The sequence below is a fragment of the Hylobates moloch genome, unplaced genomic scaffold, assembly GCF_009828535.3.
Source record: "Hylobates moloch isolate HMO894 unplaced genomic scaffold, HMol_V3 SCAFFOLD_13, whole genome shotgun sequence".
NCBI lineage: Eukaryota > Metazoa > Chordata > Mammalia > Primates > Hylobatidae > Hylobates > Hylobates moloch.
Window position 1 is genome coordinate 28,539,736 of NW_026652288.1, and position 21,551 is coordinate 28,561,286.

General features: G+C 40.8%; 1 protein-coding gene across 5 annotated transcripts in view; it reads left to right on the plus strand.

The window, feature by feature from the left end:
* Window positions 1-1,070: 1,070 nt before the first annotated feature.
* The window catches only part of SPDYA (speedy/RINGO cell cycle regulator family member A), a 33,658-nt gene continuing 13,177 nt past the window's right edge, over window positions 1,071-21,551 (plus strand). For 2 of the 5 annotated variants that reach the window (XM_058426644.1, XM_058426645.1), the window contains exons 1-6: window positions 1,106-1,184; window positions 4,866-4,939; window positions 6,234-6,483; window positions 8,948-9,006; window positions 12,142-12,227; window positions 17,510-17,681. In XM_058426644.1, the coding sequence (XP_058282627.1) occupies window positions 6,252-6,483; window positions 8,948-9,006; window positions 12,142-12,227; window positions 17,510-17,681 (549 nt within the window). In that variant the 5' untranslated portion in view covers window positions 1,106-1,184; window positions 4,866-4,939; window positions 6,234-6,251. Of the gene's footprint in view, window positions 1,185-1,371; window positions 1,430-4,865; window positions 4,940-6,233; window positions 6,484-8,947; window positions 9,007-12,141; window positions 12,228-17,509; window positions 17,682-21,551 lie in introns of those variants that run through there. The other 3 variants (XM_032172596.1, XM_058426643.1, XM_032172595.1) reach the window with 3 other exon arrangements.

Below are 21,551 nucleotides of genomic sequence, written 5' to 3' on the forward strand. Positions count from 1 at the left end.
TGGAAGTACCACAAGTAGGCAGAGCCAGGTTGCCTTTTAAGAGTAATCGTTGTATTAGCCCAAAAATCTGGAAGCAATCCAAATATTGAAATGACTTAAATGGTCCATCCACTCTGGAATATTATGCAGTCTTTGAAAACGTTTAGAAAGACTAGCAACATGAAAAAAGCCGTGATAAGGAGACAAAAAAAAAAAAAAAGTTACACTGGGTGTGGTGGTTTAGGATTGTAATCCCAGTGGGAGGATCGCCTGAGTCCAGGAGTTCAAGGCCAGCCTGGGCCACGTAGGACTCTGCTCTACAAGGCATGTTTAAAAATTAGGCGGGCGTGGCGGCACCTGTGGTCCCAGCTACTCAAGAGGCTGAGGCGGGAGAACTGCTTGAACCCGGGAAGCAGAGGTTGCAGTGAGCCGAGATCGTGCCACTGCTCCAGCCTGGGCGACAGAGCGAGACTCCGTCTCAAAAATAAAGAAAAAGCCGGTTATACCTTAGGAGGGACATAAGGATGGGGGGATCAAAAAGCTGTGAAGAATTCTTTTTATTCATTCAACATGCATGTATTAAGCACCCACGTAATCAAAGGCTAGGACAAAGCCAAAAAGATTCCTGCTGCAGATTCACAGTTACAATAGAATGGCCCCTTCTCACAAGAGCCACCGTATTCACACGTTGTGCTTTTCTGAGTTCAAGCGGCCTCTTCCTTTTGACTAACCAGGGTAACCACGCTGTGCCCGCGTATGCCAGGCGGGGAGGGGAGGCCGCAGCCCCAGCCCCGCGGGGCCTGGTTGTCTAATCGAAGGAAAGTAAACGGCCCCAACGCAAGCCTGACTGAGAGACGTGCCCAAGGGAGGTAGGTCGAATGAAGAGGGTTGTGTGAGTTTTGCGTGGGCAGGCGGGGTAACGGAGGAGGGAGGCCCGAGCCCCAGGCTCGGGCGGGCTGGGGGCAGGGAGGGGCGGGGTTCGCCGGCGCGCACTCCCAGGCAGGCCCCGCCCCCTCGGCCGGCTCTGCGCGCTGATTGGCCCCTGCCGGCCTCGCGCTCCCTCGCTCCGGGTTGGCGGGAGACCTTCGAGCGGGTACTGCTGCTGGCGAGTGACCGGCGAGCAACCGTCTGAGGCCAGGAGCGCTGCGGCGGAGGCTTGACCGCCGCTGCCCGGCCCTCTCCCGCGCAGCCCCGGGCTTCCGCAGGTACCTGTGCTCGCCCCCGGGAAGGGCCTCGCAGGCGAATCTCCAGTTTCGAGTGTGCCTGGTCCCTGCGTTCGCTCGCCGGCGACCCCACCGCCCGCCTTAGATGAGAAGGCAGTGCTCCAGCCTCGTCCTCACGCCGCCTCCCGTGGGCGCCCTCAGCTGCCTTCGCGGCGACGACGACACACGCGCTCTCCGCAGCGGGCTCTGGGCTGAGGGGCCTGGCGAGGGAGGCAGTGGCCGCGCAGGTTGGGGCGTTGGCCGCCCTCCGTCCGGCGGCGTAGCGGGTGAAGGTTCTCGGGGGAGGACGGGCAGGGCCGAGACCGGAGGCTGCTCCGGAAGCTCGGCCGTCTGCTCGGAGGGAGGGCCCTGGGCAGGCGCTCCCGTCTCCACGTGTGCCCGCCGCCTTTATTGTGGGGGGAATGGAGATTTGGGGGGTCTTTTTAATAAATCCTACCTCCTTATGTCCCATTAAACACCTCTTTTTGACCCCAAGATCGTCTGCCCCAGAATTTTGAGATCTGAGCTGCTGTGTCTCAGTACCAGGCCCTTAGCCCATTTCCCAGAATTCACCAAGATTCTCTTACATGACATCCAGTAGGACTGGAGGCCCCCTAGCCTCAACCTTTTAAAAAGCCTTGTGCCGAGTTGGGCGAATCCTTGAGGCCAGGATTCGAGAGCAGCCCACAGCAAAAACCCCGTTTCTACAAAAAAAAAATTAACCGGGCATGGTGGTGCGCACCTGTAATCCCAGCTACTTGGGAGGCTGAGGCGGGAGAATCGCTTGAACCCGGGAGGCGGAGGTTGCAGTGAGCTAAAACCCGTCTCTACAAAAAATAATTAAAAAAAAAATTATCCTGGCATGGTGGCGGGCACCTGTAATCCCAGCTCCTCGGGAGGCTGAGGCGGGAAAATCGCTTGAGCCCGGGCGGGGGCAGAGGTGGCAGTGAGCCGAGATCACCTTATAGCTGGGGTCAGCTGGTTTCGTTTTCTTGGCAAAGTGATAATAAGTAATACTGGAGTGCTTACTATGTGTCAAGTGTTTTACACATGATTTTATTTAATATTTTAAATAGTGATTTACTGGTTAAAGAATGTGGGACTTTGATGTCAGTTCTGCATTCAAATTCTAGCTTTATCACTTACTAACTATGAGCCTTTGGGAAATTTCTTAACTTCTTTAAGCCTCAAATTTCTTATCTAGAAAATAAGGATCAAATAATACCTACCACATAGAGATGTTTTGAGAATTAAATGAGATAATGCATGTAACACATTCATCAGTGTCTGGCACATACTCTCTGTGTGTGACTGCACTCATAAGGAAGTTAAGGCTTACTTGCCTGTCCTGACTGAGTTGCCAATGGATATTGCTATTAGGTTTTTCATATAGGCAAATGAATCCCTAAACAACTTCTGCTTGTTTCATATTATGGCTATGAACCACCACCCTTTATATTACTCCCCAGAGAAGAGGTTATTTCAGATGCCTCTAGAATTTTTGTGATTTACTTACCAAAAAAAAAAAAAAAAGAAGAAAGAAAGAAAATCCCAGACATCCTATTCAAGTATGAATTCTGGTATGATTTTTTAATGTTCATGGAGTCCATATAAAAATTCATTGAAGGAGACCGAGCATGGTGGCTCACGCCTGTAATCCCAGCGCTTTGGGAGGCCGACGCGGGCCGATCACCTCAGGTCAGGAGTTGGAGACCAGCCTGGCCAACATGGTGAAACCCCATCTCTACTAAAAATACGAAAATCAGCGGGGCGTGGTGGCAGGCGCCTGTAATCCCAACTACTCAGGAGGCTGAGGCTGGAGAATCGCTTGAACCCAGGAGGCGGAGGTTGCAGTGAGCCGAGATCGAGCCATTGCACTCCAGCCTGGGCGACGAGCGAAACTCCGTCTCAAAAAAAAAAAACAAACAAACAAACAAAAAAAATCATTAAAGGATTTTACCTGATGAGCATAGTTTCTCCTACTTCTCCTTCTTTCCCTATCTCTTGACCTTACTAAAATGGCTCATATTTTTAATTTGGTTTTCGTTCTTTTCCTCTGGCTTGCTCTATCAGAACTCTCATTCTCTTAGTATATCTAAATGAAGATCAAAATTAAAAGATACCCTTAGGTAGAAATTGACCAAGACTAGCATTGATAGCTTCTCTCTTTCAGCTTGTTGTACGTACCTTTCCTGCCAGTGTTTGCTTATTAAAGACAATGAAGCTCCACTCGGGGAATTTCAGACATTTTCTTCTCATTCAGTTTTCTGAAATTGTATATGAAATATCCCAACACATACATAAGGGTTTAGAGGAATAGTGTAAAGACGCCTACTGTGGACATATTTTACCTTTTTGATTGATAGAAAATTTGCATTATATTTTATGATATATCCATGATTGTTTTAATATAAAAGCACTATTTTAGGTTACGTAGCATGGAGTAAAACTTATCTTCTGGAATATGTGCCAAGTTATTTTATGTTCTGGTACATTCTACCCAAGTCTAGCCCCAACACTCAAATTTGAAGCAGAATTCTTAGCCATGGTACTATACCACTGATAACTCCATACTAGAATTTGAGAAGCCTGACTACTCTTTAGTTTCTTCTATCTAGATTTTTTTTTTTTTTTTTTGAGACGGAGTCTTGCTCTGTCACCCAGGCTGGAGTGCGGTGGCATGATCTTGGCTCACCGCAACCTCCGCCTCCCGGGTTCAAGCAATTCTCCTGTCTCAGCCTCCCCAGTAGCTGGGACTACAGGCACCTGCCACCATGCCCGGCTAATTTTTGTATTTTTAGTAGAGACGGGGTTTCACCAGATCGGTCAGGCTGGTCTCAAACTCCTAACCTCAGGTGATCCGCCCACCTCAGCCTCCCAAAGTGCTGGGATTACAGGCGTGAGCCACTGCGCCCAGCTTTTCTATCTAGATTTAAGGCTGCTCTTACTTTGAAAAAAATATGCAGACGAGGCCTCCAGCTGTCTCCCAGATGAGGTGGGCAGGAAAGAGCAGAAAGTTCTTACTCAAGTCTCAAGGCTCAATTTTATCACCTATTCCTCTTTCTATGGAGTTTATAACCCGTACCCCAAGTACATAATTGCCTTCAATTTGGCAGGACTTTAGGATCTAGGAAGAAAGATGGCATGAGAGGAGCAATTAGATAAGTATAATTTCCTCTGCCTAGTTCTTCAAAATGTAGCCCTGTACTGTCTAATGTGGTAGCCACTGGCCACTTGTGGCTGTTAAACACTTGAAACTGAATAATTTAATTTTTACTTTAAAAACTCAAAGAGCATATTTTTCTCTTACAAATTACTTCATTTTTAAAAATAGGACTGCATTTCACTTTCACTGTTGAAAAATTAGTATCAGAACAAATTTGTATGTAAGCATATTCATCTAAAGTAACAAAAAAAAGAAAAAAAGAATTGAGATATGCTGTAAGAGGAAAATATGCAGCAGATTTCAAAGACTTAGAATGTGAACTATCTCACTGATTTTTATGTTGATTACATGTTAAAATGGTATTTTGGACATATTGGGTTACATAAACTTTATTATTAAAAGTGATTTTATCTGTTTTGTTTTGTAAGGTGGCTCTAAAAATACAAAATTACATATGTGGCTTACATTACATTTTTCAGTGCTGCTCTAACCTCACTAAATCCAATCTTATTTTCCAGTCCTTCCTTCAAAAGGGAAATTTCTGAGGGTCAGGAAGGGGAATCTGTACCTCACTCCTTGAACACCAAGGAAGGTATGGCTGCCTGAGTCACTGTGAGGTTGCATTCAGAGGTTCTCAGTAGGGTCCTAGAGTAGTTTCCTGTGTTGCCTATTCATACCTCCATTTCCCATTACCCTAGAAGTATTTGACCACAAAAATAATACTAAGTGTAGTAATTATGTGAACTAATCACCACCAAAGAAGGTGATGATTATGTATATTGTTAAACATTGATAGCTTAACTTTGTCTCAGATTTTATTAGATTATAACAACATACATTCATATACACTTATAATCAGTCACTCAAATAGCTTTGTCATACACTTACAACTTTAAAAATTAGAACAGGCCAGGCATGGTGGCTCAAGCCCGTAATTCCCACACTTTGGGAGGCTGAGGCGAGAGGATGGCTTGAGCTCAGCAGTTTGAGACCAGCCTGCGCAACATAGTGAGACCTCATCTCTACAAAAATTTAAAGAATTAGCCAGATGTGGTGACATACCCCTGTGGTCCCAGCTACAAGGGAAGCTAAGGAGGAAGAATCACTTGAGTCCAGGAGGTCGAGGCTGCAGTGAGCCATAATCATGCCAACGTACTCCAGTCTGGGTGACAGAGCAAGACCCTGTCTCAAACACACAAACACACACACACACACACGAGAAAAAAAAGGAAAACAGAAAAGTAAGTAAAATAAAAATTAGACCAATTTATGAAAAGCCTTCAAAGCACATCTACATTTTTTGCTAGAATTGCTTTCAACTTTTCAATAAATACCAATAAATGTTTATTGAATAAGTGAATTTTATAATATATCAAGGAATTTACCAATAAAGAGATATGAGGTTTTGTGGGGGGGGGGGTGCTTTGTAATATAATACTTGATAATAAGTTCTGGAAATAGTTGTCCTTGTTTATAAAAAATTTGAGGTGGCATATAACAACAATATAATAAAATTATGTCAATTCAAGCAGAATAGAAAAAATTAGAAAATTAGCAGGAAAAAAGAAGACTACAAATAAATTATGAAGTCAGCATCATTTCTATAATTAACTTTCAAATTTGGTCGAGTTCTGCAGCCAAAGCAAAATGGCATACAGTATCTTATTATTTGGGAAGAGGATGTCTATTTGTTACCAAAAGAAGCATAGCTTTTCCTAGCACTGAATTTCAAAAGCAATTTTTAATGGGAGTCACTGTCACAAATAACATTTTAATGGCAAGTTTAGTAACATTTTATATGACTGCATATGGTAGTATCATCCAGTTAGTTGTTTGTATATGAAATGAATGTGTGTGATGAATAATTGTATGTTTTATTTTTACAGGAATATTGGGAAACCAAAATGCACAATCAGATGTGTTGTGAGACACCACCTACTGTCACTGTTTATGTAAAATCAGGGTCAAATAGATCACATCAGCCTAAAAAGCCCATTACTCTGAAGTGTCCTATTTTTAAAGATAATTGGCAAGCATTTGAAAAAAATACACATAATAACAACAAATCTAAACGCCCCAAAGGACCTTGTCTGGTTATACAGCGTCAGGATATGACTGCTTTCTTTAAATTATTTGGTAGGTTTAAAATATTGTAATAGTGGTAATTATGAAGTACTAAAAACCTAGAATGTAAACATCTAATTGTTTTCATTCTGAACAAAGAGGATATCATTATCTTTGTATTAAATTTCTCATCTCCAACCAAATTTGTTTTTGTTTTACTTAGTCTTTTTTTTTTCAATGTTGGGTTTTTGTTTGTTTTGTTTCCTTATGGATTAAAAATTCATACTCATCTAGCTTCTAGACTACTTAAATCAAGATGTCAAATTTAAATTCTGGGCAATTCAACTTCATAGTCCATGGCATGAGTTTTATTTGACCTAAAGTAAAATACTACATAAAGACTCAGGTGAGCTAACTGACCCAGTTTGACTGGGCCTAAGGGGTTTCCCAGGACTTTCTCTGCTAAACCCAAGAAAACTAGGAAGCTTGGTCACACTAGAGAAGTTTCAGGATAACAGTTTGGGAACATTGTTAAAAATTAACTGTGCTTTATCATGTCCATATAATGAAACTGAGTTTGAATTTGTTTAGGTTATGAGACAGTGCTACTTTGCTGATAACATTTCTTAACATTGGCAAAAAGAAACTTCTTTGTAGTACTGTACTCCTAACCAGGAAAGAGAGGGAATTTTTTTTTTTTGAGGTAGGGTAATAAGGTAAACAGATTAGAAAAAGGGGTAGGATAGATGAGTTCTGGAAAATATTTAGAGTAATGAATCAAGTCAAGTAGATGCTACAGTCTGGTAGATTGTAGCTTCCTTGTTTCTAGAGGAAGGTCAGGCGCATTAAAGCAAGCTAGTTACGATTTAAAGAAAAGCAAAATGAAAAGATGAAAAAGGAAAAAAATGTAAGGAATGTAAGTAGAAAAAGATATAAAGATGCTTCTCCATCAGATTTAGAATATTAATAAAAGTTCCCCTTCTTTTCATTAAGAGCAGAACAAAATTATTACCTGCAAACTTTTTTAGTACCCAAAACTCATCATGAGAAACGAGGGAAAATACCTGGCTGTACCATTTTAGTAACTTAAGAAATATAAATAGAGGCTGGGTGCGGTGGCTCACGCCTGTAATCCCAGCACTTTGAGAGGCCGAGGCAGGCAGATCAGCTGAGGTCAGGAGTTCAAGACCAGCCTGACCAACATGGAGAAACCCTGTCTCTACTAAAAATATAAAATTAGCCGGGTGTGGTGGCACATGCCTGTAATCCCAGCTATTTGAGAGGCTGAGGCAGGAGAATCGCTTGAACCCGGGAGGCGGAGGTTGCGGTGAGCCGAGATCGCACCATTGCACTCCAGCCTGGGCAACAAGAGTGAAACCGTCTCAAAAAAAAAAAAAAAGGAAAAAAAAAAAAAAAAAAAGGCTGGATATGGTGGCTCATGCCTGTAATCCTAGCACTTTGGGAGGCCAAGGCAAGTGGATCGCTTGAGCTCAAGAGTTCAAGACCAGCCTGGGGCAACGTGGTGAAACCCCCTCTCTACAATACAAAAAAAAAAAAAAGTTACCGGGGCATGGTGGTGCATACCTGTAGTCCCAGCTATTTGGGGGGCTGAGGTGGGAGGATCTCAAACCCAGGAGGTTGAGGCTACAGTTGAGCCAAGATCATGCCACTGCACTCCAGCCTGGGTGACAAAGTGAGACCCTGTTTAAAAAAGGAAGAAAATTTAGCAAGGCAGAAATTATTATTCTCAGGAAATCAGTAGTTATTCTTGGAACTTTCCATGTGACTACATTGATGATATTTTAGTGTACACAAATGAATATAAAGAAGTTATGCCTTTTTACTTAAAATGAAGAAGAGGAGCCTGGTGTGGTGGCATGCACCTGTAGTTCCAGCTACTCAGGAGTCTGAAGCCAGAGGATCACTTGAGCCCAGGAGTTCAAGGCCCACCTGGGCAACATAGTGAAACCGTGTCTCTTTAAAAAAAAAAAGGGGGGGGAATGGAAAAAAAGTAGATTTTTCTAGATTACATTCTGACAACTATTAATGTATTTTGAGATTATATATTTTAGCCCTTTAGAATTGAAATATTTTACCTACTTTCTAGATGTTATTTTTAACAGTGTGTTTGTTTGTTGATCTTTCTATCCTAATAGTTTTTTCAAAATGTTAATTATAAATAACTAATGAATTATGAATCCTTTTTATATAGACATTTTCATATGTATTTGAGTAATAGAAAGTGGAATAGAGATAGAGAAGAATGCAAAACTAAAAATACTATTGGATATTCAGTAAACTAAACACTTCTACCATTCTCCAATCTGAGCCATTTATTAAGGCAAATCAGATGGGATGATGAAGGATAAAGCTGTACAGTCTTTGCAATGGTAGATACACCAAAGAACTGAAAACTCCACCTTAGGCAACACTGGTTCATTCATCTTTGTTTTATTTCTAAGCACCATGTATAATCTCTTGACATAGAAATTAATTATGTTTTTAAAAGACAAGTTATAGCTATCTTTTGTTGTAGATGATGATTTAATTCAAGATTTCTTGTGGATGGACTGCTGCTGTAAAATTGCAGACAAGGTAAATTTGGTAACAGTATAACCATTAACCAGCATTATAATGTAACTGAACCATTAGAGCTTTAATAAGACCTTATAAGAATTTTCTATCTTATTAGTTATGATTAAGAAAAGAGCTAGTGGCCTGGTGCAGTGGCTCACACCTGTAATACCAAAACTTTGGGAGGCTGAGGTGGGTGGATCACCTGAAGCCAGGAGTTGGAGACCAGCCTGGGCAACATAGTGAGACCCCCATCTCTAAAAAATTTAAAAATTAGCCAGGTGTGGTGGCATGCACCTGTAGTTCCAGCCACCCAGCTGAGGTGGGAGGATCACTTGAACCCAGAAGTTGGAGGATACAGTCTATAATCAATTGTGCCACTGCATTCCAGCCTGGACAATAGAGCAAGACTCTGTCTCTAAATAAATCAATTAAATTTAAAAATTAAAAAAATAAGAGCTAGCCTGCACTGCTCCTTCAAAGCAGAAGCTTTACACGTTAATTTCTGGAATTAGCATATAGCATAGATTCAGTCTATACTTGAGGAATTGTAGAATATTATTGATTACATTTAAATGACCTTAAATTTGTATTTGATTGAAAACAAATCAAAACAGGTGTGGCAGCTCATGCCTGTAATCCCAACACTGTGGAAGGCCAAGGCGAGAGGATCACTTAAGCCCAGGAGTTCTAAGACCAGCCTTGGCAACATAGGGAAATCTGGTCTCTAAAAAAAAAATATATATATATATATATATTATCTGGACATGGTGACTCATACCTGTTGTCACAGCTACTTAGAAGGCTGAGGCAGGAGGATTGCTTGAGCCAGGGAGGTCAAGGCTGCAGTGAGCTATGATACCACCACTGCACTCCAGCCTGGGTGACAGAGCAAGACCGTCTCAAAAACGAACAAAAACCAAAAAACCACAAACAGAAAATCAGTATAGACTTAATACATTTTGATCAGTTATTACCTTTTGTCAGGCTGTGGAGAAAAAGTATTCTGAGATTTACTTTACTAAGGTAGTCTGCATTTTAGTATTTTGTAAGTCAGTGATTTGTAGGGTAAAATTAGTTTAACATGTTTAGGAATCAGTGTTTCATAAAAGAATGTCTAACTTACACACTGGGAGCAGCGATGTTTCTGTGTTCTTTAGATTTTGTTGAATGGTTAAAATTTCAGCTTTGTCGCTCATACCTGTGATCCTAGCGCTTTGGGATGCTGAGGCGGGCAGATCACCTGAGGTCAGGAGTTCAAGACCAGCCTGGCCAACATAGAGAAACCCCGTCTCTACTAAAAATACAAAAATTAGCCGGGTGTGGTGGTGCCCACCCATAGTCCCAGCTACTCGGGAGGCTGAGACAGGAGAATTGTTTGATCCCAGGAGGCAGAGGTTGCAGTGAGCCGAGACCGAGCCACTGCACTCCAGCCTGGGTGACAGATCGAGACTCTGTCTCAAAAAAATAATAATAAAATAAAATTTCAGCTTTGTATTTTTCAATTTTTTCTTTTAGAAAAAAATTTCTCGTGCTAAGAATTTTCAGCTTTGTAAATGCCATTTTGTACCAAGCAGTCATATTTGAAAATTAAGCGTGACTTTACATCACTACTAGCCAACAGTAAAGGGAATGAACGGAAGGTTAGCTTGTGATTAAATACAAAGTACTGGGGTGAAGATTTTTATTTAAGCTTAAGATGACAAGGATACACTAGAAGAAGGTTTATAAAATTTTTTAAATTTCATTTTGGAAAATTTAAAACATACACAATTTGAAGTAAATAGAATAGAACAAAGAGCCTCCATATGCATCTCATCTAGCTACAATAGATCAACTGTGGCCGTTCTTGTTTCTTCTAATGCCTCCCACCAAAAACGATTATTTTGAAGCTGATCCCAGACATCCTAACATTTTATCCATAAATATTTTACAGTATATCACTAAAAGTTAAGGGCTGTTTTAAAACAATTACAATGTCATAGTACTTTTAAAAATTAACAGTAATGCTGTAATATCAAATATACAATTCATGTGGAGTTATGATGTGGTTTTCTTTTTTTTTTTTTTTTTTTGCGATGGAGTCTCACTCTGTCATCCAGGCTGGAGTGCAGTGGCGCGATCTCAGCTTACTGCAATCTCTGTCTTCCGGGTTCAAGCAATTCTCCTGCCTCAGCCTCCCGAATACCTGGGATTACAGGCATGTGCCACCACGCCTGGCTAATTTTTCTGTATTTTTAGTAGAGATAGGGTTTCACCATATTGGCCAGGCTGGTCTCGAACTCTTGACCTTGTGATCCACCCGCCTCGACCTCCCGAAGTGCTGGGATTACAGGCGTGAGCCACTGCGCCCGTCAGGAAATTTTAAACTTTATGGTTTTAAGGTGCAGTAAAGTTGTTGCGCAGAAAGGGGCAGTGTTTGGAAAGTAACTACCTGGAGTACTGTCTTAACACTCTCAAGAGTACTGGAAGTTACCGTGAAAACTTGGTATCACCTTTGTGGCAAATCCTGTTACAATAGGATGAATAAATATCTTATGAGAGATAATCTGATACATTATTATAACTTGTTTTTAATTTGAACAGACAGAACCTGGCATATGTGCTAATAATCAGGCTAGAGATGTATCTTTCTAATAATATATTTAAAACACATTCTCCCCATGAAAATAGAGCCATGTTATTCTAATTTCTGCAGTCATTTGGAAATCATTTTAAAAAGTTATTTTAAAAAGTGAGTATGGATGTCTGCAACTAAAAGGGTTTAGAAAAATTATATATACACATACATACACACAAATAGAGATAGCAAACATGGCAAATTTGGTGCATCTAAGTGAGGATGCATGGCTGTTCATTTTGCTGTTACTTCAATTTCTGTATAGGTTTGAAATTTGAATTAGATAAAAGTGGGATTTTAGCTCAAACTATTGAGTCCATTCTAGTTTATAATGATATAATAAATAGTCAAGAATCACTTTTCACTGTTCACATGGTGGATTACAGGAAGCCAAAAATTAAGTACACAATTCTATAATAAGTAACACTTTATTGTTTTAGCTTATTCATCAGAAAATTTTGAAGTTAACTATTTTAAAGCAGTTTTATTTATGAAAGCAAAACATTAATATTAATTTTTAACTTTTTTCCTTATAGTATCTTTTGGCTATGACCTTTGTTTATTTCAAGAGGGCTAAATTTACTGTAAGTGAGCATACCAGGATAAATTTCTTTATTGCTCTGTAAGTATACTTTCTACTAAGTGATTTTTGTGTTATCTATTATATATATTACACCTTATTTAAAACAGAGGCTGTTTAAAACCTTATGTATATCTTTGAATAGGCCTTCCTGTATAAATGCTATACATTTTTTACTTTAATAGGATATTTTTATGTTTTTTTCACATCATGCTATATGCCTACGATTTCCTTTTTTTTTTTAAACTTATTTATTTTTGAGAAGGAATCTTGCTCTATTGCCAGGCTGTAGTGCAGTGGCACGATCCTGACTCACTGCAACCTCTGACTCCCTGGTTCAAGTGATTATCCTGCCTCAGCCTCCCAAGTAGCTGAGATTACAGGCACGTGCAACCACGCTCAGCTAATTTTTGTATTTTTAGTAAGAGACGGGGTTTCACCATGTTGGCCAGGATGGTCTTGATCTCCTGACCTCGTGATCCGCCCGCCTTGGCCTTCCAAAGTGCTGGGATTACAGGTGTGAGCCACTGCGCCTGGCCAAGATTTCTTGGAGTATTCCACTTCAGTTTGTATTGCATGTTTTAGATTTTTCAGAATGCTTCCATATAAATTATCCCAAATTCTCCTCTTTGTGACTTAGATATTTTTTAAAACCAGAATATTCTCTGAAATTTTCAATTAATATATAGTAAAAATCACCATCATCGTTGCCCTTTTACATTGAACAACCTGTGGAAAATGCTCTAAACATAGTCTTTGTGGACCTATATCTATAACATAGGCATTATTCATATTTGATCCCATTGGTATTCACTGGCTCTTTTACTAAACACACCGAGCTGTGACAAAGGAATACAGTCTATTTTCCAATTCTTCCATTGACTTTATATTAGTTTATATTCATTGCAATCTGTGAAATGGTTTTCCAATCTATAGGTCAGAATTCATTTAGAATTTGTATTATTTAAGAATATGTTTCTGGCCAGGCACGGTGGCTCACGCCTGTAATCCCAACACTTTGGGAGGCTGAGGCGGGTGGATCATCTGAGGTCAGGAGTTCGATACCAGCCTGGCCAACATGGTTGAAACCCTGTCTCTACTAAAAATACAAAAGGTAGCTGGGCGTGGTGGCGGGCACCTATAATCCCAGCTACTCGGTAGGCTGGGGCAGGAGAATCGCCTGAACCCGGGAGGTGGAGGTTGCAGTGAGCCGAAATCACACCACTGCACTCCAGCCTGGGAGACAGAGCAAGACTCCATCTCAGGAAACAAACAAAAAAAAGAATATATTTCCTTTTCTACCCTATAGCTGCATATAATGCTGCAGTTGGGAATGCATGAATATATATATGAATATATATATATATATACATGAATATATATATGCATTCTTTTCCTTTACATACAGTCTTATAATGTTTCCTTTCTGTATATTCTTATAAGACTCTGAACTTCTATTATCATTCTTCCACATTACCTTTCACAATTATTTGTTTCATACTTACTTGCCTTCTCTACTTAATTGTAGGCTCCTTATGGGCAAGGAACATATAACATTTTATTTCATCTTCCAATTACTAACATATAGGAGGTTCTTAATTTTTTTTTTGAGACAGGGTCTCACTCTGTCACCCAGGCTGGAGTGCAGCAGCATGATCTTGGCTCACTGCAACCTCTACCTCTAGGATTAAAGTGATCTTCTTGCCTCAGCCTCCTGAGTAGCTGGGACCACAGGCACATAGCACCACACCTGGCTAATTTTTTATTTTTTATTTTTTTTAAAGATGGAGTTTTGCCATGTTGCCCAGGTTGGTCTCAAACTCCTGACTTCAAGCCATCCTTCCCGAAGTGCTGGAATTACAGGCGTGAGCCACACACCTGGCCTTCTGGCTGCTTTTAAGACCTCTTTTTCTTTGGTGTTTGGCACTGGTTTCTGTTTAATAACTTACTTGGGATTTGGTAAGCTTTCTGGATTTGAAAATTAAGGATTCATGTTTTTTGTTTTTGTTTTTTTGTTTTTTGAGATGGAGTCTTGCTCTGTCACCCAGGCTGGAGTGCACTGGCACAATCTTGGCTCACTGCAATCTCCGCCACCCAGGTTTAAGTGATCCTTCCACCTCAATCTCCCAAGTAGCTGGGACTACAGGCACAGACCACCATGCCTGGTTAACTTTTGTATTTTTAGTAGAGACAGGGTTCCACCATATTGGCCAAGCTGGCCTCACACTCCTGACCTCAGGTAATCCACCCGCCTCAGCCTCCCAAAGTACTGGGATTACAGACGTGAGCCACTGAGCCTGGCCTGAAGATTGATGCCTTTCAACAGACAACTCAGAAAATTCTATCCACTGTCTCTTCAAATATTCCTCTTCCTCTGCTATCTCCTTTTTCTCCTTTTGAAACCAATTAAACTTGTTATGGCTCGCTCGGTCTTCCACATCACTTATCTTTGAAATTTTCTTTTTCTTTCTCTCTCTTTTTTTTTTTTTTTTTTGAGACAGTCTCACTGTTGCCCAGGCCGGAGTGCAGTGGTGCGATCTCAGCTCATTGCGATCTCCACCTCCCTGGATCAAGGGATCCTCCCACCTCAATCTTCCGAATAGCTGGGACCACAGGCATTCACCACAACACCCAGCTAAATTTTGGGTTTTTTTGTAGAGATGGGGTTTCTCCATGTTGCCCAGGCTGGGCTTCGAACTCCTCAGCTCAAGCAATCCACCTGCCTCAGCCTTCTAAAGTGTTGAGATTACAGGCGTGAGCCACTGGACCCATCCCCATCTTTGCTATTTTCTTTTTTTCTTTTTTGAGACGGAGTCTCGCTCTGTCGCCTAAGCTGGAGTGCTCAGCTCACTGCAAGCTCCGCCACCGGGTTCACGCCATTCTCCTGCCTCAGCCTCCTGAGTAGCTGGGACTACTGGCACCCTCCACCACGCCTGGCTAATTTTTTTGTATTTTTTAGTAGAGACGGGGTTTCACCGTGTTAGCCAGGATGGTCTCAATCTCCTGACCTCGTGATCCACCTGCCTCGGCCTCCCAAAGTGCTGGGATTACAGGCGTGAGCCACCCAGCTGGGCCAATCTTTGCTGTTTTCTATGTATGTTTCCTTGGGCTGCATTTTAGATCATTTATTTAGATTTATCTCTCAGTTCACTGATTTTATCTTCAGCTTATGTCTAATATGCTAATTAATTTCATTATAAAATTTTCCATTTATAAAAGTTGTATTTTCTTATTTTTCAAATATACTTTTGCATTTGTTGTATTATCAAGGTACTTTTAATTTTACTGGAAATAGTTATTCTTACGTTTTGTGTCTATTCCATTACTTTCAGATTTCAGGGTCTGTTTCTGTTCTTGGTACCTTGTTCCCTTATGTGTTTTGTAATATTTTTATTGTAAGTTGCCTGTTTTTCTTGGAAAGTCATCTGTGAGACTTGTATTATTTCCAATGAGAAATCTACCCCATCCTAATCATGGTGCCTGTGTTATCTAATGTTTTTTTTTTCTCTGAGTACTTTTTTTTTTTTTTTTTTTGAGATGGAGTCTTGCTCTGTCACCCAGGCCGGACTGCAGTGGCATATCTTGGCTCACTGCAAGCTCTGCCTCCCGGGTTCACGCCACTCTCCTGCCTCAGCCTCCCGAGTAGCTGGGACTACAGGCACCCGCTACCGTGTCCGGCTAATTTTTTTGTATTATTAGTAGAGACGGGGTTTCACCGTTTTAGGCAGGATGGTCTCGATCTCCTGACCTCGTGATCCGCCTGCCTCGGCCTCCCAAAGTGCTGGGATTATAGGCGTGAGCCACCGCGCTCGGCCTCTCTGAGTACTTTTAAGATTTACTCTTTATCACTGGTTTTGAGCAATTTGATTATGGTGTTCACTGGTTTAATTTTATTCATGTTTCATGTGCTTTGAGGTTCATTGAACTTCTTTGTAGGTTTATAGTTTTTATTAAATTTCAAAAACTTTCAGCTGTTACTCCTTCAAATGTCTTCTGTCCACCTGATTTTCTGTCTGCCCTATTCAGATTACAGGGCATTGAAGGAATCCTTCATTGTTATTGATACTGGCTGGCCTTCAGAGTCTCCAATTCCGCCTATTTCTTGAAGTCCCATATCAAACTGATGCTCTGTTTATTTTTTCTTAATTTTTTTTCTTTTCTTTTTTTTTTTTGAGATAGAGTCTCCCCTTGTCACCCAGGCTGGAGTGCAGTGTTGCAATCTCAGTGGCTCACTGTAACCTCTGCCTTCCGGGTTCAAACGATTCTCCTGCCTCAGCCTCCCAAGTAGCTGGGATTACAGGTGCAAGCCACCACGCCCAGCTAATGTTTGTGTTTTTAGTAGAGATGGGGTTTCACTGTGTTGGCCAGGCAGGTCTTGAACTTCTGGCCTCAAGCAGTCCGCCTACCTTGGCCTCCCAAAGTTCTGAGATTACAGGCGTGAGCCACCACGCCCGGTCCTCATCCTGTGTTTATGATTTTTGTTTCTTTTTTCTCTGTGTATTTCATCTTGAATACTTTCTACTGTGTCTTCAATTCGCAGATGTTTTCTTTGTGGTATTTAATCTGCCATTAATCCCAATCAGTGTATTTTTCATTGTACACATTGTAGTTTTCATCTCTAAAAGTATATTTTCAATATGTCTACTTAACTTTTTGAACATACAGAATAGTTATAACTGTTTCAGTGTCCTTATCTTTTATGTCAACCATGGGTATCAGTTTGGGGTTGATTTTGATTGATTATTCTCCTTATGATGAGTCATGTTTTCCTGCTTCTGTGCATGCCTGGTCCCCGTCAAGTATTTAGCAGAATGCTGAGTTTCATATGTGTATAAGAAAATTACCTGAATCTGGGGAAAGATGTTAAGAAAAGATTAGGAGGAATACTGCCTAACATTCACACAGGGCTGCAAATAGTGGCTGTTCCCACCAGTCAGGCTGAAAGGATTCCTTAATTCATGGAGCATTGAGAAGAGTACTCAGGAAGGTCTTGCCTCAGTAGTGAGGAATAACTAGCCCCAGACTGAACATTGTTCCAGATCCACCTAAAAAATCATAAAAGCAACATCTGAAAGAATCAGACTATTTCAAAGTAACTAACTGCATCCCAGAACAAAGCTCAAGATTTGTAGGAATAAGAAATACCTAGAACCCAACAAGGTAAAATTAACTACATGTATCTCTGTTTTTGAACTGCATTTCTTTAAGTAATGTTGAACAGCTTTCATGTGTTTATAAACCACTTTTATGTCTTTTGGTGTGTGTGAACTACCTGTTTCTGTCCTTTACCCATTTCTTTTTTGGGTTGTGATCTTCTTTGTTAGGTATCTGGCTAACACAGTTGAAGAAGATGAAGAAGAAACCAAGTATGAAATTTTTCCATGGGCTTTAGGGAAAAACTGGAGAAAATTGTTCCCTAATTTCTTAAAGTTAAGGGACCAGCTCTGGGATAGAATTGACTATAGGGCTATTGTAAGCAGGCGATGTTGTGAGGAGGTAAGAATTTTAAAATGCTTTATATATGTAATCTTTGTTTTCTGTTTATCTAATTATCCTTGTTTTTTAACGTGCTTCTAATGTTTTGGTATTCTGGGTTTTTTTTCTTTTAATATGTAGAGTAGACCATTGATCATTACCATGAATACAACTTGTGTATTACAATGTTGCTGTCTTATTATCACCATAACTAAAAACTGTCAGCCAGGCAAGCCCTGCTCACGCCTGTAATCCCAGCACTTTGGGAGGCTGAGGCGGGTGGATCTCCTGAGGTCAGGAGTTCGAGACCAGCCTGGCCAACACGGTGAAACCCCATCTCTACTAAAAATACAAAAATTAGGCTGGGTGCAGTGGCTCACACCTGTAACCCCAGCACTTTGGGAGGCCGAGGTGGGCAGATCACACGGTCAGGAGATCAAGACCATCCTGGCTAACATGGTGAAACTCGTCTCTACTAAAAATACAAAAAAATTAGCTGGGCGTGGTGGCAGTCGCCTGTAGTCCCAGCTACTCGGGAGGCTGAGGCAGGAGAATGGTGTGAACCCAGGAGGCGGAGCTTGCAGTGAGCAGAGATCGCGCCACTGCACTCCAGCCTGGGTGACAGAGCGAGACTCCATCTCAAAAAAAAAAAAAAGAAAAAGAAAAATACAAAAATTAGCCAAATGTGGTGGCTAGTGCCTGTAATCCCAGCTACTTGGGAGGCTGAGGCAGGAGAATCACTTAAACCCAGGTGGCGGAGGTTGCGGTCAACTGAGATGGTGTCACTGTACTCCAGCCTGGGCAACATAGCGAGACTCCATCTCAAAAACAAACAAACAAACAAAAAAATTGTCATTTCTATTTTTCAGAGCAGCCTACTTCTATAGTAAGTACTTTTTTTGAGACAGAGTCTTGCTCTGTCACCCAGGCTGGAGTGCAGTGGCATGATCTCTGCTCACTACAAGCTCCGCCTCCTGGGTCCACGCCATTCTCTTGCCTCAGCCTCCCAATTAGCTGGGAATACAGGCACCCGCCACCATGCTTGGCTAACGTTTTGTATTTTTAGTAGAGACAGGGTTTCGCCGTGTTAGCCAGTATGGTCTCAATCTCCTGACCTCATGATCCACCTGCCTCTGCCTCCCAAAGTGCTGGGATTACAGGCGTGAGCCACCGCGCCCGGCTTATAGTAAGTACTTTTATTTTAGTGTATTTCTTCTGTCTAAAGGATCATCAATATATTGAAAAAGGGTGATATAGCCGGGCGCGGTGGCTCATGCCTGTAATCCCAGCACTTTGGGAGGCTAAAGCGGGCGGATCACCTGAGGTCAGGAGTTCGAGACCAGCCTGAACAACATGGGGAAACCCCGTCTCTACTAAAAATACAGAATTAGCCGGGCGTGGCAGCACATGCCTGTAATCCCAGCTACTAGGGAGGCTGAGGCAGGAGAATCGCTTGAACCTGGGAGGCAGAGGTTGCGGTGAGCCGAGATCGTGCCATTGCACTCCAGCCTGGGCAACAAGAGTGAAACTCCTTCTCAAAAAAAAAAAAAAGAAAGAAAAAGGGTGATATGAACAAACCAAAATATCTTATTTAGGATTACAATAACACTGGAGTTGAATAATAATTTCTGCTCAGTAAAGTATGTGAAATTTCAGGTTCCCAAAATTGAAACACTATTTAACACATATATTAAATGGTGTACAATTTAAATATTCTTTAAAATCAAAACTCTTTTCACATAGAATATATTGTTTCCTTGATGCCAAATCTTATTAGGATAACTCAGCAAGACACTAAAAATTTAATAATCAGTTATTTTACCAAATGTTCTGGTTTTTAATAAAGTCAGTATTTCAAACTACAGAAAAATTCTAGAGTAGAAAATTAAATGGAAAGCAGTGGTCACTGTAAGCTCTAGTATTAGTTCAGAAAAATTTGATAAATGTTGATATACTTGCAAATCTTAAGATTTGATAGAATTAACTTATTCATTAATATACATTGATTTAGTGAGCACTTAGTAAATATCTACCAGAAACTATATTATTTCTTTTAATTTAAAAGGGCAGGCAGGCATGGTAGCTTACAGGTGTAATCCCAGCACTTTTGGAGGCTAAGGTGGCCTGGATAGCTTGAGTCCAAGAGTTCAAGACCAGCCTGGGTAACATGGCAAAACACTGTCTCCACAAAAAATACAAAAAATTAGATAGGTGTGGTGGTGCACACCTGTAGTCCCAGCTACTTGAGAGGCTGTGGTGTGAGAATCACCTAAGCCCAGGAGATTCAGGCTGCAGTGAGCCATGATTATGCCACTGCCCTCCAGCCTCAGCAACAGAGCAAGACCCTGTCCCAAAAAATAAAAATAAAAAAGGCTTGAAGCAAAAATAGCAGTATTACATCTATTAATTCTAGGCAGTAGGGATATGGATGTTTGTTATATTATTCCTAATGCTTTTTCATAATTTTAAAATTTAGCAACATTAAAAAAAATTAATGGAACTTGTTTTTCCTTTTCAAAAAGGTCACCTTATTTAAATGAATTCAATTCCGTTATCCTTATCACAATACTTTGTTTTCTTCTGTAGCACTGAATACAATTTGTAATTATTTATTTGCTTATCTATTGTCTAAACAATAAACTGTAAATGTAATGAAGTAAAAAATCTAGTACACTTCTAATATCTCCCATCTCTGTCCACACACTTCAGTTACAACAATCATGCATTACTCTCTTTTACTGAGAAAACAGAAGCAGTAGAACAGACTGTCCACATGCTCACATCTTATCGTCCATCCTACCTACATGCGTACCCCTATATTCTGCCTTCCCTTTGTTACTGTGAAAGAACGATCTTTGCTCCTATCCAAATCCATTCCCTCTACTTGTGCACTAGATCTCATCTTTTCTTGCTTTCTCAAGGACATCACATTCCAGTAATTGTCCCCTTTCCAGCATTTCACATTTTTTATTTTATTGGATCACTGCCATCAGAATATAGAATTGCTCTAAGATATCCATCAATAAAAACAAAAACAAAAACTTTATCCCCCAGCTACTAGTACATTTCTCCGCTTTGCCTCCCTTATAACCAAACTCCTTGAAGAATTGCTTGTATTCTATCTCTACTTCTGTTCTTTCCATTCTCTTTGAACCTCTTATATAAAGTCTTTTTCCCATCATTCTGTAGAAACTTGTCAGGCCACCCAATATCTCTACATGGCCAAATCCCAAGGTTAATTTGTATTCCTCAATCTACTCAATTTAGCAGCATTTGACACTATCCTTCATTTCTTCCTGAAACACCGTCTTCACTTGGTTTTGAGGATACCAGGTTTTTTTCAGTCACTTTGCCAGTTCCTTTTTACCTCACCAACTTCATTAGAGTGCCCCAGGGCACAGACTTAGGATCTCTTCTCCTTTCTATTGGTATTAACTTATTAGGTGACCCCATTCACTCTCAAGGCTTTAACACTAACAACTAATAATTTCTTCCAATTCCAGATCTGCATACCAAATCACCTGTTGATATTTTTTGTCTAATTGATACCTCAAACTTAACATGCCTAAAATTGAACTCCTGACTCCTTGACATAGACCTCCAGATCTGTTCCTCCTGCAGTCTTCCACATATTCATAAGTAGCAACTCTATCGTTTTAGTTGCTCAGGCCAAAAAATTATTTCCATTTACCCTTCTTTTTCTTATATTTGTACCTTGAAAAAATATCCAGCATCCTACCATTTCTCACCACCTCCACCACTAATACTATACTTTTAATTGTCACCTCTTGCCTCGATTACCGGCATAAGTTTCCAAATAGTCTCTCCCACCCCCCACCTTTTTTTTTTTGTGAAGACAGGATCTTACTCTGTTACCCAGGCAGGAGTACA